Source organism: Pelophylax lessonae (genome assembly GCF_965119305.1).
Source record: "Pelophylax lessonae genome assembly, chromosome: 2".
In the NCBI taxonomy this organism is placed as follows: domain Eukaryota; kingdom Metazoa; phylum Chordata; class Amphibia; order Anura; family Ranidae; genus Pelophylax; species Pelophylax lessonae.
The window spans coordinates 609,848,344-609,866,799 of NC_138769.1; the positions used below are offsets into that span (position 1 = coordinate 609,848,344).

Below are 18,456 nucleotides of genomic sequence, written 5' to 3' on the forward strand. Positions count from 1 at the left end.
TAAGCACACTACTGGTTTCTCTAGTCTAGATGCAGGGAAGACCAAGAATGGACACTGGACAATTCTGTTCCTGAATTTAATTTCATGAGAAATTCTATAATTCATTTTAATTAATAATAATATAAATTATTTTGATTTATGGGAGGGGGGTTATGTGCACTGGGTTATGCTAGGTACACCACTGGTTCACTTCAGTCTCCGCTAGCCCCAAACCATGGGGCATCTGCTGAAAGCAACAGCAGCACTGTTTCCTTGATCAAAGTAGGTCATAATTAAGAAGAATCAGAGTTGTGTAGATAAAACCTGAGAGCTTGGTTAGAGTGATGAAGAAGAGACATCAAATAGTTGAAGAAAATGGGCAGTTCTTGCCTCCTTTTATCCAGCCTTATTGGGAAGCAATAGCAGTGCAGATATAAAGGCTGAACTTTGGCCATTTTTAATGCCAATCATCAGCAAAGCAAATTTAAAACATTTTGTTTATCCCCCCAATCAGATTGGTAGTCAGCAAAAAATAAGAATTTTTTTCAAGTGATGAAAGCAAACACAATGCCTCTACATAGGTAAGGGGTGTATATACTAAGATGCAGGTGCCTGGAGTTCTGCTTTAAAGCTACCACCTTATTTAGTTATTTTTGGTGACACCTTCACTACAAGAGCATGGCATACACATAGGTGGAATGTAAGATCAATACTGCCCAACAAAGTAGGATTCCGTTAATTATGTCCCTTTTTGTCCTAGGAGCTGAAAGAAGTAATGGAGGAGTCTGGAGATATATCAGTGTTGTTGAACATGGACAGTAGATGTCCTTTGAAATTTGAAAATCTAATACAAGAGATAAAGGAACGATATGAAACCATTGCAGCAAAAAGTCGAGAAGAAGCAAAGGCTCTGTCCCAGAAAAAGGTAGATATATAAATAATATAACAGTTACTGCATCTCTATAGAATTGTTATAAAATTTTATTATGTCCATATAACATTAAATTCTGAAACAATAGCATATTAAACATTACTAAATATTTCTAAACAACAACAATAATAATAAAATAGGCAGAAATGGATAAGTTCTCCTACAGACTGTAGCTGAAAATTGTCACATACACAACTTATTAATATTATCCTTTTTTTTATTAGTAACTTCCAGAAGTTGTTGCCAGTATTATCAGACCAGTACTAAATACAGTACAGTGTGTTGACCAAATACATTTTTCTCTTTTTTTAAGGAAAATATATTAAAATATATAGACATTACATTTAAATATTTAATATCTGTGTTTATTTTTATCATATATTTTAGTCTTTTTTGACTGTTGTTAAACCAGAGGGAGTGGAGCCATTTTTTAATGCTCAAGTATGCACAACATACTTGCACATTATGGTAAACCGACCTCTGAGTTTTGCTCTCATCCAGCAAAGCCAGCTATGTGCTTCTTCCGCTGTTTTGCAGCCATCTCTCTCTAATGTTTAATCTGCACCTTGCATCTGCTATTTCTTTGGTCATAGGGCAACCAGTGATGATGCAAACTTTCCCAGCCAGTCCCCTATTTAATTTGTACATTACACAGAAAAATCCCATTCATTCCTAAGCAAAGTTTTACTTTTGTTGGGATGCATTATAGACCACCTCTTCATAGGAATACATTGACATGCACAAAATAATTACAGGACTCGCTGGCAGAGTTTGCTGCAGTACCATTGTGGCTCAGCGTGGACTTGGCAAGAACATGAAATAAATGGGCATGCACAAAATAATTATAGGACCTGATGGCAGAGTTGACAGGAGCATGGACAAAGTATAAGACTTTGATCTGGGGTAGGGGGGTTATGATGTTATTTACTTATTTACAGTAACTGTGCAAGAGTACAGTTACTTGTTTAAAAAATTAACAGCTACTTGGATAAAACAGATAAGAGTGGGCTTAGAGCCTTTGTTCTTGACCGAGTGTCAGTGGTACAGAAAATCTCACTAACCCGGACAGAGGCAGCAGAAAAAAACAAAAACAAAAAAAAAATAATTTATTCCAGTAGGGAAGATCGTTATCTCTGTTAGGCAACCCATAGCCGGAAGGCCTGCCTTGGTACCTCACATGGCACCATAGCACTTACCCCACTTCCCCTTCCCCCACTTTTTTTGTTTGTGTGTGTTTTTTTCTTTGTTGTGTCACTGCACTATCACTCTTTTTTCTGCATGACTTGTAGAGTGTGGGTCCTCGGGCCCAGCCTTGAGAGTCTTGGGAGGGGGTGGATATGGCCTTCTGGCTTAGTTTGCCCTCTCTCATGGGGTCTCACTTTGGGGGAGCCCCACCTAGTACTTGGGGTGGGCTGTTTCGGCAGTCCCCCTGGAGAACGGGGTTTGTCTGGTTTCGGCCAGGCAGACCATAGGAAGTACCTTAGTCCCTGTCAGGAGTCTTGCGCCCCGGGGGATAGAGGTTAGGGTCCTACCTCTTCGGAGGGAAGACTATTTTGCACACCCTGTGTTAGTCTGAGTGTGTTTCACACGCCACGGGATAACAAAAAAAAAAAAATAGATGATTTGATTTTCTTTCCTTCCTTTCACCATGGGCGGAAGCCTTCTCAGCTGGCAGAACACAATGATTACTGCTAACGGCTATGGCCACCAGCAGTAATCACATGCCAAGAATCCGACAAGCTGGTTGTACCCAAGTCGATCCCAAATTTCAATCCATGTATGGCGGGCTTTTGGTTTTGTTGAATGTGACTTTTTCCTGGTGAGCTCTGTTTTCTTTATTTCTTGTCCTGGTGCCCCAGATATAAAATGTAAAGGGAAATTACAGCTACCAATAAAAACTGAAGGGGTTTTAACCTTTTTACTACTTCACTCAAAAAAGGTTCAAACTGGAACAGAGTTTTAAAAGGATGTATGTCTCTTTAAAAGAATGTACTATGCTACAGCCAAAGCATGCAACAAACAAACCAGAAAAAGAAGGCTAGTTGTTGGGATGTCATAGAAGCCTTTGATGCTATGTGTGAGCTGTGTTGTCAGCTGTGACAGTGTGAGACCCTGCCACGGTACAAGTTTAGTAAGTTGGTATAAGAAGGACACAGGATTCTCAAAGTTGCAATTTGGCAAGCTCTGACATGTTTATGGTGAACAGAGAAAGCTGTGCTCTATGTTTTCTCCGGGTTTGGTAATTCCGGATTTGGGATGAGAGCTTAAAGGTTCCAAAGTGTCTTAGTCTAAAGGGAACCTTCAGTCCAGATTCCAGGCTTTCCTAGTTGCTTGCAGCCTGTGTGAGGGCACAGGTGTGTAGGATCGTTTTAAGCCAAATCTGAGCATAGCTCAGGGCAGTTGCTGACATTCAGAGACACAGGCTGTGTGTGAATATAGCAGTGTACTCCAGCTAGGAGGGGTGACCTGTTTGGGAGACATGTTCCAATGTGGGGGGACTTTTTGCCCATAGGACTGGGAGAGTCAAGACAACTACATGGGCTCGGAGAGAGCTAAAGCCCACTGTCAGCTGACATCACAGACATGTTCCGGGCTCTGAAAAGATCCTTACCATATGGTCGGGATCCACCCAGAAGCTTGGACTAGCAGCTGGTTCAGCCTCTTAGCAAGCCACTGAGAGCCTGAGCCACCTGCTCCTGCACTGCCCAGAACTCCAGTTAGCACTGAAGGGGCAAAGCAGAGAGCCAGTGATTGACACTCACAAGCTCTCTGCAGGCTGAAGACTGGGAGTTGAGAGATCAGCAGTGTTTGATCATTCATTTCCTGGTCTAAGTTGCAAGAGGAAGTGGGAAATCTCTATAGAGTAAAGTAAAATCTCTTTTAGAGATTTGTCAAAGGAATATGTATTTCGAGTGGAAGATTTGTTCATTTTCTGTAATGAGAACCTGGACAAAACGAGATGGTGAATCTCTTCAGCAGGAATAAAGACAGCAAAAAAGAAAATATGACAGGGTCTCTATGCCTTTTTGGCACTATAACTGTTGACTAAAAAACTATATTAAAATGTGCAAGCAATAAACTCAACTGATTGTGTAACAAAATCACCAGAGAATTGACATCATCACCTTTGTGATACATCAGAAGTCTCACCATTGCACATAAGGATTGATTGGTTGATAGTTTGACAATGCATAAAGCAGAGGTGAGCTTTATGAAAAGGATTGGGTCTTTAAGAAATAGACATTAGTTAAACAAAGAAGTAATAACCCATCAATCTATAGAGAGGTCCTATTGTACTTAATCATAACAATGAAACATGACCATTGTGATCCTTTTATTTAGTTACAACAAGGAGTCCTCCAAGCTGGACGCTATGAAACTGAGTTGGAAAACAGCCGCAGCCAGATTACCCAGCTCAACAGTCAGATCCAGCGTTTGAGGTCAGAGGTCTTAAGCATTCAAACCCAGGTAAGTGTTTTGTGTAATGGGCAGAGTTTGCTGTTTGTATTATGAATTAAGATAAAGCTATGTTGAAAAATATGCTGTAAGTTAGGGTCTATAAAGTCAAAAAGTGCAGCAAGTTTATTAGCTGAACAAATGTTAAACAACCCAAGAATTCAATATGTATCTGTAGCAAAAACTTTTTTTTAGATTTGGAAAAAGTCGGCATGGGTAAACCCTCCTCGTGTTTTTCCTGTGTCAAATTGAAAAGATTCCCTTTCACCTACAGTGACGGGGAAAAGTATTTGATCCCCTGCTGATTTTGCATGTTTGCCCACTGACAAATAAATGATCAGTCTATAATTTTAATGGTAGGTTTATTTTAACAGTGAGAGACAGAATAACAACAAAAAATCTATAAATTGATTTGCATTTTAATGAGTGAAATAAGTATTTGACCCCTTCGCAAAACATGACTTAGTACTTGGTGGCAAAACCCTTTGTTGGCAATTTCAGAGGTCAGACATTCCTTGTATTTGGCCACCAGGTTTGCACACCTCTTAGGAGGACTTTTTTCACACTCCTCTTTGCAGATCCTCTCCAAGTCATTAAGGTTTTGAGGCTGACGTTTGGTAACTTGAAACCTTCAGCTCCCTCTACATATTTTCTATGGGATTAAGTTCTGGGCCACTCCAGGACCTTAATGTTCTGCTTCTTGAGGCACTCCTTTGTTGCCTTGGTGGTGTGTTTTGGGTCATTTTCATGCTGGAATACCCAACCATGACCCTTTTTTAATGCCCTGGCTGGAGGAAGGAGGTTCTCACCCAGGATTTAACGGACATGGCTCCATCCATCGTCCCTTTGATGTGGTAAATTTGTCCTGTTCACTTAGCAGAAAAACACCCCCGTAGCATAATGTTTCCACCTTCATGTTTGATGGTGGGGATTGTGTTCTTGGGGTTATAGACAGCATTACTACTCCATAAAACACAGTGAGTTGAGATGATGCCAAAGAGCTCGATTTTGATCTCATCTGACCACAACACTTTCACCCAGTTCTCATCTGAATCATTCAGATTATCATTAGCAAACTTCAGATGGGCCTGTACATGTGCTCTCTTGAACAGGGGGACCTTGCAGGCGCTGCAGGTTTACAGTACGTCACAGCGTTGTGTGTTAACAATTGTTTTCTTGGTGACTATGGTCCCAGTTTATTAACTTATTTTTTAGGTTTAAGATTCATTAATTATTCTTCTGAGTCTTTTAGTTGGAAAGCTTTTTAAATGAGAATAAATGCTGTTTGATGAGTATAGCTTCGTAATTTGCGAAGGAATAGGAGGAACGTGGGGCTGGCTAAGGATTCTGAAGTTGAATAGTATATTGGCGATTGCAAGGTGGATCCTCCAGGAGGGCTCTAATCTACTCTGGAATATTGGCTTTTGATGAATATCATTCTGCTCACACTGACCCCCTATAATTAAGGGGTCAGTGATTTCTGGTAAGCCTCTTCACACATTGGGTGACCATGTGGTGAAGGGATTGAAGATCTGTTTGTGTGTGCAAGAGTCTTCTGGAGACTGCACTGAAGTTTGTTGGTGCATGGGACTCTATATGTGATTTTTTTTCACTTACTGCTACTGCACTTTATATTTATTTCACTGTGCGTGGGACTTTACAGTGGGTACGAAAAGTATTCAGACCCCCTTAAATTTTTCACTCTTTGTTATGTTGCAGCCATTTGCTAAAATCATTTAAGTTAATTCTTCTTCCTCATGAATGTACACATAGCACCCCATACTGACAGAAAAACACAGAATTGTTGACATTGTTGCAGATTTATTAAAAAAGAAAAACTGAAATATCACATGGTCCTAAGTATTCAGACCCTTTGCTGTGACACTCATATATTTAACTCAGGTGCTTTCCATTTCTTCTGATCATCCTTGAGATGGTTCTACACCTTCATTTGAGTCCAGCTGTGTTTGATTAGATCACACACCTGTCTATATAAGACCTTCCAGATCACAATGCATGTCAGAGCAAATGAGAATCATGAGGTCAAAGGAACTGCCTGAAGAGCTCAGACAGAATTGTGGCAAGGCACAGATCTGGCCAAGGTTACAAAAAGATTTCTGCTGCAATTAAGGTTCCTAAGAGCACAGTGGCCTCCATAATCCTCAAAATGGAAGACATTTGGGACGACCAGAACCCTTCCTAGAGCTGGTCGTCCGGCCAAACTGAGCTATCGGGGGAGAAGAGCCTCAGTGAGAGAGGTAAAGAAGAACCCAAAGGTCACTGTGGCTGAGCTTCAGAGATGCAGTCAGGAGATGGGAGAAAGTTGTAGAAAGTCAACCATCACTGCAGCCCTCCACCAGTCGGGGCTTTATGGCAGAGTGGCCCGACGGAAGCCTCTCCTCAGTGTAAGACACATGAAAGCCAGCATGGAGTTTGCTAAAAAAACACCTGAAGGACTCCAAGATGGTGAGAAATAAGATTCTCTGGTCTGATGAGACCAAAATAGAACTTTTTGGCCTTAATTCTAAGCGGTATGTGTGGAGAAAACCAGGCACTGCTCATCACCTGTCCAATACAGTCCCAACAGTGAAGCATGGTGGTGGCAGCATCATGCTGTGGGGGTGTTTTTCAGCTGCAGGGACAGGACGACTGGTTGCAATCGAGGGAAAGATGAATGCGGCCAAGTACAGGGATATCCTGGACAAAAACCTTCTCCAGAGTGCTCTGGACCTCAGACTGGGCCGAAGATTTACCTTCCAACAAGACAATTACCCTAAGCACACAGCTAAAATAACGAAGGAGCGGCTTCACAACAACTCCGTGACTGTTCTTGAATAGCCCAGCCAGAGCCCTGACTTAAACCCAATTGAGCATCTCTGGAGAGACCTAAAAATGGCTGTCCACCAACGTTTACCATCCAACCTGACAGAACTGGAGAGGATCTGCAAGGAGGAATGGCAGAGGATCCCCAAATCCAGGTGTGAAAGACTTGTTGCATCTTTCCCAAAAAGACTCCTGGCTGTATTAGATCAAAAGGGGGCTTCTACTAAATACTGAGCAAAGGGTCTGAATACTTAGGACCATGTGATATTTCAGTTTTTCTTTTTTAATAAATCTGCAACAATGTCAACAATTCTGTGTTTTTCTGTCAGTATGGGGTGCTATGTGTACATTCATGAGGAAGAAGAATGAACTTAAATGATTTTAGCAAATGGCTGCAATATAACAAAGAGTGAAAAATTTAAGGGGGTCTGAATACTTTTCGTACCCACTGTATATATATATATATATACATATATATTTGAATTACTTTTATTGCTGTCATAAGGAATGTAAACATCCCTTGTGACAGTAATAGGCAGTAACAGGTACTCTTGATGGAGGGCTCTGGAGTTCAAAAGACCTCAAACCCCTCCTCTGCACTTAAAAGCATTTAAAACACTAAGTTTGGCTGTTTTAAATACTGTAATGTTTTCCGGGCGCCTTTAAGGCTTCAGTAACCAGAAGGGATGTCATGACATTGCTTCGGGGTTTCTACATTGGAGACCCGATCAAAGCCTAATCCGGCTTTGTTTGGGTCTCCAGCCAGCTGGCGGAGGTTCCGACTGGTCGATCGGATATCTTGGTGGGACGGGAGACCCAGGCAAGCCGCAGAAGGCGGCGGGAGGGGATGTCCCATCCCTCTCCTTGTAAAAACAATCAAGCAGCTGCTTAGCCGCATCAGTTGATAGTACAAGAAAGCTGACTGTCGGCTCTAAACAATGTTAACAGGGTGATGCCTCTAGCTGCAGGCATCACCCTGGTACAACCCCTTGAAGCCAAGGCCGCATATTTGCCATCCGTAGTCATCAATTGCTATCATTTTATGGGAAACACCTCATACCTCCAGGTATTCCCTTTACACCTTGGGAACCCCAGTCCACAGGCTTAGAACCTGTCCTAAATACAAGCTTCTGTAAAGGAAGATTATATAGGCAGCATATGTTACCTGCAACTGGATGCCTAATAACTATCTTTTCTTGTTTTTTCCTGTTTCTTTTGTAACCAGAACATAAACTAACTGTGCAAATACTAATCCGTGATTCAGTAGAGTGCTTTAGTTCTGCCCATGGGTGCACAGTAAAAATCTCTTTCTAATGTGCATTTCAATCAGTGTTATTTTAACAACCATCATAAAGGCAGAGGAAGGACCACATCATAATTATACTGTCACTCACCGCCATAAAAAAGCGTAAATTAAATCGCCTGAGGAACTGTTACATATAACTTCTTTTTAACAAGTGTCTGTTGAAATAACCTTGTCCAAAAGATTAAAAAATAACAATGTCTTAACAAAAATTCCAAGCACAGACTAACACATTTACTTCACATCTTTGTGAAACTGACAGCTGCAAGTTCGATAAAAGCATTGACATACTTACAATTAAATGTAGTTTACCTAAACTGATGACAAGTTTATTTAATAATAAATAATAATCACTTAATCACTTAATAATTAACTAATAAATTGAACGTGACCTGTCCTAAAATAGTTAGAACTATGCAAAACTTAAAAATATTACTTCGCTCTCTGCTCTTTCTTCCTGTGGGTGCCCCCATAGCAAGTCATGTGCTTTAGGGGGCAACAGTGCACTTGTTCTCCCAAGCCAGGCTGTGTGTGTGTCTATAGACGCACACAGTGCAGCTAGGCCTCTGTCTCCAACTCACAGGATTTGACCGACAGCATTATTTAAAGAATAACTAAAGGCAAAAGGTTTTCTTTCGTTTTGAATAAAGTGGAGATGGATTACGACCCCTGTCAGTTTTTATTGCTGTCTGTGCCCCTGTTAGGGAGATTCACCCCCTCTATTTCTCCTGTTTACCTTTATCATTGAAAGTAAAAGAAAACCCAACATTTTGGGTTGTCCTCAGAAAAGAAAGAGAGGAGAGATCTTCCAATGGGGACACTGATTCAGGTGACCTAGTGGACCCCAACAAATTGCCTTAATTTGCAGAAATTTCCTCTCACTTCCTGTTTTGACTATGGAACTATGGACAGGAAGTGAAGGTTAATCTCCCCAATGGGACACAGATCACGAAAAAAATATCTAACCCTCTTTTTTGCTCTATCCAAACTGAAAAAATGATGTTTCTGGAGTGTGGTCATTACACATTCTGTGTACAGAACAACTCCAGGTAGCCATATTGCATTTTCAGAAGATTACAACAGCTGCAGATTGAAAAGGAAAGGTCATTATTAATAACATTCAATTGCAATATGATTTGTGTCGCAATTGTATACGCTATATTGTTTTTGATATATTTGCTATTTTTTTCCCCTCACGAAAGTGGAGTTAACCTTTACTGAAAGTTTAATTGGGCCTTAAAAATTTGCATTGCAATTTATATATGCATTTTTATGTGGTATTATTTTTGGATGTTTAACCGGTTGCCGACCGCCGCACGACTATATACTGCGGCGGTCAGCCCCGGCCAGGCAGAGTGACGTATCGGTACGTCACTCGCCTGTCACTGACTTGCGAGCCTATCGCGGGCGGGCGCGCGCCCGTCGAGGCGCGCGCCCGCCGCGGCTCGTTCACAGGCAAGTCAGTGCGTGTGACCGGCGGACTCGATGTCCGCCGGCCACACTACGATCGCTCCTGTGAAGGGAGAAAGACAGAGCAGCTTGTGTAAACAAGCTGCCTGTCAGTTCTCCCTGTGTAAAAGTGAAGATCTGACCGTTCTACTATGTAGAACGGTTGATCTTTGCTTTTACACCAATAGCCATGTCCCTACACAGTAGAAAGCACGCCCCTAGGACACACTTAACCCCTCCCTGTCCAATAAAGTTAACCCCTTCCCTGCCAGTGTCATTTTTGCAGTAACAGTGCATATGTATAGCACTGATTACTGCAGTAATGTCACTGGTAACCCCAAAAGTGTCAAAAATGTCAGTCAAGGGTCCGATCTGTCCGCCGCAATGTCGCAGTACCGAAAAAAAAATCGCAGATCGCCGCCATTATGCGTTAAAAAAAAAAACACCAAAAATGACAAAAATCTTTCTCTTTGTTAGTAAACACGATAACTTTTGCGCAAACCAATCAAAATACGCTTTTTGCGATTTTTTTTACCAAACATAGGTAGCATAAAACAAATTGGCCGAAAAATGTTAAAAAATTTTGATTTTTACTTTTTTTTTTGGGGAATTTCATATAAAAAAATGTGAAAAATATTGTTATTTTTGCAAAATTTACGCTCTTTTTTTGTTTATAGCGCGTGATCAAAAAATCGCACAGGTGATCAAATACCACCAAAAGAAAGCTCTGTTTGTGGGAAAAAAAGGACGTCAAATTCGTTTAGGTACAGCGTCGCACGACCGCGCAATTGTCCGTTAAAGTCACGCAGTAAAAAATCGCAAAAAAACCCCTGGTCCTTTAGCAGCCAAATCCTCCGGGGCTTAAGTGGTTAAGAAGATTTGCTTGATTAGAATTATCCATTTCTTTTGGAATACAACCATGTATAAATACCTGAGGCTAAAAAACATTCTAAGATCTCGTTTTTTTATTTTTTTTACACATTTTGCAAATAAAATAATAAAGGCTCTGCACTGAAAAGAGTCTCTACATTATTATGGAGGTGCTGATTACCAGTGTTGATTTCGCCGACTAAAACCGACTAAAACGTTTTCGTCGACTAAATTAACACAATTTCAGTCGACTATAATACGACTAAAACTAAAACAATTCAGATGACTAAAATACGACTAAAACTAAAATGGCATTTTTGTCTTAAGACTAAAATACGACTAAAACTAAAATAGCATTTTAGTCATAAGACTATAACTAAAACTAAATAGAAAATTGACATCATTAAAATTAACACTCCTCTGCTGGCCATTTCTATATCAACAACACAATTCCATCCAGAGCCTGTAATAATAGCACATTAAAGTTTAAACATGTATTGCACCACCGCATACGCATAAGTAAGGAGCATCTACTAAGCTGCTGAAAATGAAACAATTAAGAAAAAGGCTTTTCTTATATTTTTCCCTAATATTTAATGTTGGTAATATATTCAGGTAATATGTGCAATGACATTACAGCAATGGAGTTTACAGCAGTGTTAATTTAGACAACGAAAACGTTTTAGTCTCCGCTTTCGTCACCGGCATTTTTCAACTGACGAAAACGTGACGCAAAGTATAGCACATTTTTGTCAAATGACGACAACTATGACGAAAATCAAATCCGTTTTCATTAACGATCGAAAACTAAACGAGAATGTGAGGCAGGGACGTTTACCCAACTTCCGGTTTTCACGGAGCTCCGCCTGTGTGGCGTCTGGCGTGGCGTGCCCCGTGACGTCCGACGTGAGCAGTGGGCTACTACAAGAGAGTCGACTCGAGACCAGTCACCTGACCTCACCAGAGCACTGCAGCTGCAGCACTACAGCCAGACGTGCCAGGCCCGACTCATCACATGGCACTGGCACCCGGCCACCACCACATCCAGAGCAGAGCACCCACTGTGAGTTAACAGCCAGGCCAGCTATTACTGCCTCCCTGAGTCCCCTCAGACCACTCACCAGTCACCACTGGCATCCGATTCCGCCATCCATCCAGGACTGTGTGCATGCATACAGGCCGCTGAGGCCCGCCCGGCCCATCCTGTTCAACAACTTCAGTTCAGAGTCAGACCAGAGACCACCCTTAAACCTGAGAACCCCATCCAGCACTCTGAGCAGCACTGTGTGTACTCACTGCACTGACTGCAGGCAGCAGCATTACAGGCCTCCTCTCTGACCTGACAATGACCATTTAGATGACTAAAATGAGTTTTAGTCAACTAAAATGTAGGATGTTTTAGTCAACTAAAATGTAAGATGTTTTAGTCGACTAAAATGTACTGGAGTTTTAGTCGACTAAATACGACTAAAACTAAAACACTTGCAGAAGACTAAAATGGGACTAAAACTAAATTGAAGTTTGCTGCCAAAATTAACACTGCTGATTACACTGACTTTTAAGGTATTTTTTTGTGACAAAGCCAAGGCCACACTTTCATGTTTTGCATTGAAATATATGAGTTTTTAGAAAAAAAAAATGGAAAATATGGTTTGTGTAAAAAACTGAGGGAGAATTGTATCTAAACTATTATATTGTAATTGTGATACTGTGAATGCGATTATAAACCACATAGCAAGGCCACTAGGTATACAATTAATATAGATGTTCACATGTATGGCATCACAATTTTTTAAATTAATGCATAAAAAACTTTAGAGATTGAGATAAAGATTGAGATCCTTCAAAAAATGCTGCTTATCACCATTAAGAAACAAAGAAATAAAAAAACAGAGGATTTATAAAAAAAAAAAGGTTTTAGCTGGCGCTCCACTTACATGTTAGAAGATTGGCATCTTGTCAAAGCAGAGAGATAATCAGGAACAGTGTTTCTGTCTACTGGAGTGGAACATCTCAGTGTGTCTCCAATAAGAAGTCATCAACGCAGATCCAAATCCAGTATTCTCCTAACTGAAAGAAATTACATTTTGAATCGATTTTTAGAAGGTTTTTTAGATACAATCACTTTAGGTCATGGTTACATTTTAACTGTTTACAATTTGTGCATTGCAAGAGTTATTTGGGTGACTTTGGCCCCATTCACACATGCAGACGGTTCATTTCATCAGTGCAGTCATGTTTTTTCAAAGAAAAGTTTAGATCAGTTTTCAACAGTTTTTTTTTTTTATATATATCCACTACCAATGCAAAAACTGATGCAAATACGAACCCTTTTTCCATTTACATCCATTTTTCGTCCATTCTGTCTTTTTAACAGAAGAAAAATATTGCTTTGATCCGGATGTTGACACATGTGGATGTAAACTGATGTAAATGGATGATCATCCATTTACATCCGTTTTTCCATAGAGATGCATGATGTCCATTTTTCATCTGTCAATGGATGAATAAAAAACAGACGAATGGACATATGTGTGAAAGGGGGCTTAGGCTAGGCTCACACTTATGCGTGCGGGCGTAATGTGCCCATGAGAAACGCGAGAAAAGAAGTCCTCGACCCTATTTCAATAACGCTTTGCATGGAACCACATGGTGCTGCAGCAAAAAGCAGGCATTTTGTTGGATTAACGGCACCCCAGAGCATCTGCTTATAAGCAGTGTATTTTGCATGCAGTTGAGGAACATGCGCAAATATGCATGCCACCGCACATATGTGAACCTAGGCTTAGGCTGCATTCCCACCTGAACGTAGCGTCTTTGTGCAATTTTCCAGTGTTTTTTTTGAGAATTTTTATGGGCAATAATGGTGCCTTTTTAAGCGTGACTTGTGCTTTATTATACAGCATTTTTGAGCTTTGGCGTTTTTTTTATTAGCCAATAGAGAAAACTATCATTTGTTGCATGATTTGTTGCTAGGTATTTCAGGTTTTTTAGCTTTTTAAATTTTTTGTATTATCATTATTATTCTTTTTTTTTTCGTTAGGGTAAGGGGTTAAGGTTAGGGTAAGGATTAAGAGTTGGGGTTAGGGTTAGTGGTTATTTATTTATTTTTTTGTTAGGGTGTTACTATTACTACTACTAATAATAATAATACGTAATAATAATAAATAACTGAACATCCTAACACAAAAAAATGAAATAATTATTATTTTTATTGTTATCATTATGAGTAATTATAAAAATAAATAGCACTGATAGTTATAACCTTAAACTACAAGAAAATAAGAGGTGTGGGGTAGTGCTGCGCTACCTCTAAGATAAAAATGGGTAAAAAATCAGCAGAAATCTCAAAGCATGGACGGATGGGTAAAAAAATCAGCAGAAATCTCAAAGCATGGAACTCAATGTAGAAAGATGTAAACAAATCTGATATATAAACCTTCTCATACAAAATATACAAAGTATACGGACATGTAATTAATGAAGAACAAATAAATATAATCGTGCAGTAGTAAAATACTAAAGGGCAGTGCAAAGTCTTAACATTACCAAAGTGATAAGTGCTGTAAAAAATGCCTGGTGCAAGGAGATAAGACGTTAATACATAGTAAAATTAATACATAAAATTATATTAAAGGTGCTATGAATGTGTTCAAAGTGATATAGCTGGCAGAAATATCAAAAATGAATAATTGACTAGAGGAAATATAAAAGTGTAAATATAAGTGCAAAATAGTCCAAAATGCTATGATGCAGAAAATGCAGTGATAAGTTAATTTATTCAATTAAAGTGCATGGTGCAGGGATTAGACACTCAGGTCTCTTCACTTGTGATCCTTGTGATGATAATATATTATGCTAGATCAAAAGATAAGGTGCTGGTGATAGTAATCAATCCTGGGTACACGTGCAAATACATGTCTACCTGGTATCTTCAAACGAAAGTGCAGGTGATGGACAGTGGGGAACCCCCTAAATGTGTGGTTGGCCTCTCACCTGTCACTTTCTTGTATATAGCCTTATGAATAGATAAATGGCTGCGGAGTTCCAGGGATGGGTCCCTCTCCTGGCTCCTGGTACCGGATTGCCCTCTGGTGGGGGGGGGGGTTCACTCCTGGGGTCCTATGGGTGGGGTTCTCCTAAGATCCTAAGGATGGAGATCCTGTGGGGGTACTCCGCTACTCCTGGTATTGCTCTAAGAGGTCGGGTACAAACATAAAACTCCTCATAGTGTAGTATTTCAAAACATTTAATTGGATAAAAACATATCATCTCACATAAAGGATAGCTGTCAGCAGTGTAGTAATGAAGGTAGCGTGCGTCTCTTCCTGGTATGCTGCTTTCGGGTCTCCATGTCCTACGCGTTACGTCACGTGACCTCTTGACTTCTTCCGGGATAACGGAGGCAGCGTGAGAGACGCATTTATGTGGTGGGGCGGCAATAGAGGATCAAGTGCGAGTGCCGAGCGCCGCCATATTTCTGAAGCAGGACCTTAGTAAAGATGCCAGAGGGGACATTTGCAGGAAAAAACGGCTATACAACTAATTAGAATGACTACTCATGTGAAAATATACACATAGGTGCCAGAATTGCCTGAACGATGGTAATAAAAGACTAGTAATTGATAAGTGCTGACGTCTGCCGCCGCCTTTTTTTTGTAGCAGAGCCCTAATAGGTGTCTGCAAGGAATGAATTAAGGAACATACTGGTTATCCTAGGTAGATCACTATATAAGTCTGTGATGCAAAGTGATGCCATATAAGCCTGTGAAGAAAATGGTAAATTAACCCCTTGGGTACCTGATGTAAAACTGCTTCAGAATAACAACGTAGTGAAGGCCACCAAATATATAAATAAATGGACCAGGACGAAAAGGGGACCACATATTACCGTATCTCATATTCAATCTAAACTTAAGATAAAAAATAATGAACAAAAACAAGGGGGGCTCTACACATATAAGGAAGTGACGTACACACCCATTGTAATAATAAAAATATAAATAAAAATATATCATCATGCAGAGCAGCCATACTAAAACTTAGTTGAGTTCCATGCTTTGAGATTTCTGCTGATTTTTTACCCATTTTTATCTTAGAGGTAGCGCAGCACTACCCCACACCTCTTATTATCTTGTAGTTTAAGGATATAACTATCAGTGCTAGCTGCCACCTCCCTCCCTTTTGTTTTATTCCTCCATCCTAGACACCCCTTCCTATAACAGCGCGAGAGTCCCTCCTTGTTTACATTTTCACATACATCCTACCTCCTCTCACAGCAGTTATGGAAGTGTTTAACTTTATGGATAAGAGAGATATTAATCTAGACAAAATGGCAATTAACCCATTAACAAAAATAAAGACCTGGATAGTCTGATGAGAAAACTAGGACACACCATGGAAAAGAAAGTCAGTGCATGGTGGGATATTACCACCTTTGAACGCTATATTAAATAGAACTTTGTCCCCAGAAGATTGAGATGGAATGTACCACCTAATGATGGGCTCACCGACCCAGAGTCGGTAGAAGGGTGGTTCAACTTTTTCAATGAAAAAGGGCTGAAACTGCTCAGACTATTGCTGAAGAGAAAATTTAGGAAAATTAGAAAAATAGATCAACAAATCAGAGAACTGAGAAACCAATTAGATACCTATAAAGACAATCAAGATATCCTGACACTCACCGCAATCCTTAAAGTGGAGTTCCACCCTGGGAAAGCTTTTTTTAATAAAAAATACCCCCGGGACAGTGAGGGCTAGTACATTCCACAATGGCTAGCCTCTGATCTGTCCCGGGTTGCACTTACCTTTTAGAAGAAATACCTACCTTGAAAAAGTATTGTCCAGCGCTGCCATCTCAGGTGTGGGCAGCTTGAAGCCAGCGTGATCCTCTTCTGTGTCCTCTTCCGTCTTCTTCGGTCCCACGATGCACTGCACCAGCCCCGCCGTCACTTCCGGTGCCGCAGCGTCATCCCTGCACAGCATCTGGGCATGCCCAGAAGCTGTTTAGCAAGGTATGACGGCGCCTGCACCGGAACTGACGTCGGGGCCGGTGAAGGCGCATTGATTCCTGGGAGCGATGACGTTCAGCTCCCAGGAATCATTGCAATCCAGGAAGTGACGAATCACTGTGGCCGCCGAGGGGAGGAAGAGGAAGTAAGGTAAGTATATTTTCTTCTAAACCAGGTAAGTAAAAAAATAAATAAAATTGCGATTATCCATTTGTTTTTCAGGTGACCCCGGGCATGAAGATGGAGGTAAGTTTAATTTTAGGGTGGAACTCTTTAACAAAGATCTGATCAAAAAAGATAAAGAGGTACAAATTAGAAAAGGAAAAAAATACACCAGAGATAGCAATGACTACAAAACAGATCAAGTATTCAAGTGGCAGAACCAATTAAGAGAAAGCAACCCTACATCCACCTACTCTACACCTGAAAAAACAGTAAAGATCGACAACCAGAGGGAATATAGACATCATCCACAACCACCACAAGAATCTCAACAATATAGACCACCAGGAACACCAAGAAACCACAGACCCCAATGGCGGATGCCCAATAGATCAAGAAATGAGAATTATTACCACCCACAAGAACATACACCAAATAGAACCCCACAATGGGACAGAACACCACGCAGTGGTGGAAAAAGCCAGCATATTGGAAGAACAATCACAGACCTTATAACAATTGGAATAGACACAACAACTGGCCTAGAGAAAGAAAAGGACGCCCCTAGGACCAATACTACCATCGAGCTCCTGAATTTCACAATAACAGACCACAACATAATTACTATCATCGAGCACCAGAATACTACAATAATAGACCACCGTATGACCATCAGAACCACAGAGCACCAGAACATCACCAAAACAGACCACGAGAAAGAAGCCCAATACCAACACACAATTCCTACGCCCCTCTCTGAGACCTAAGAGAAGAAGATAACCACAATCATTATGCACCACACGGATGCGAACAAGATTCCAGACTGGATTTTTTAGGGAGAAGAATAGACAACCACTCTCCGAGAAGAAAAAAGAACGCAAAGAAGAAGCATGGAAAGAAGAGAGGATGTAGATCAGGAAAGAGAAAACAAAGGAAAATGAGAATAGGCGAAGGGATATTCAATTTCAGTGGCAAAGACTTGACTAAAGATGAACTAGCAGTATTGGATAAAGGCTTAAAATAAGCACCAGTAAAGAACCTCAACAAATTTGACACGTATATAGGGATCCTAAAATATGTGAGAAAACTAAAACATCAAGAAATATATATTAAGCAATCCCACAAGATCTACAGAGACTAATACCAGGACAGAAGAAGTGATACACAGCAACCTACGCAATCAATCGTTATTCAACCCAACAATAATCGACAATAAACATATAGAGGTATTTTGAAAACTAGTAACTACTGAAGTGAGTGACTTGGAATTAAAGAAAAGTCATGAGCCAGGGCATATAAAGGCAGGAATTAAGAAATTAACGGAAAGAAAGGCTATTGTTATCAGACCTGCTGACAAAGGAGGGGGCATAGCAATATTATCAAAAGAATACTACCAAGATATGATGGACCAACTTTTAGAAGATGAACAATAACTAATGCAAATTACTAAGTAACCCTTTGCACAAATACAA

At 40.4% G+C, this 18,456-nt stretch overlaps 1 protein-coding gene across 1 annotated transcript in view; it reads left to right on the forward strand.

The window, feature by feature from the left end:
* Positions 1-18,456, forward strand: part of LOC309548213 (keratin, type II cytoskeletal 80-like) — a gene marked incomplete at its 3' end in the record, with an annotated part of 72,670 nt that overhangs the window by 42,103 nt on the left and 12,111 nt on the right. The window contains exons 5-6 of the mRNA XM_082248167.1: positions 740-904; positions 4,253-4,378. Of these exons, the coding sequence (XP_082104293.1) occupies positions 740-904; positions 4,253-4,378 (291 nt within the window). The remainder of the gene's footprint in view (positions 1-739; positions 905-4,252; positions 4,379-18,456) is intronic.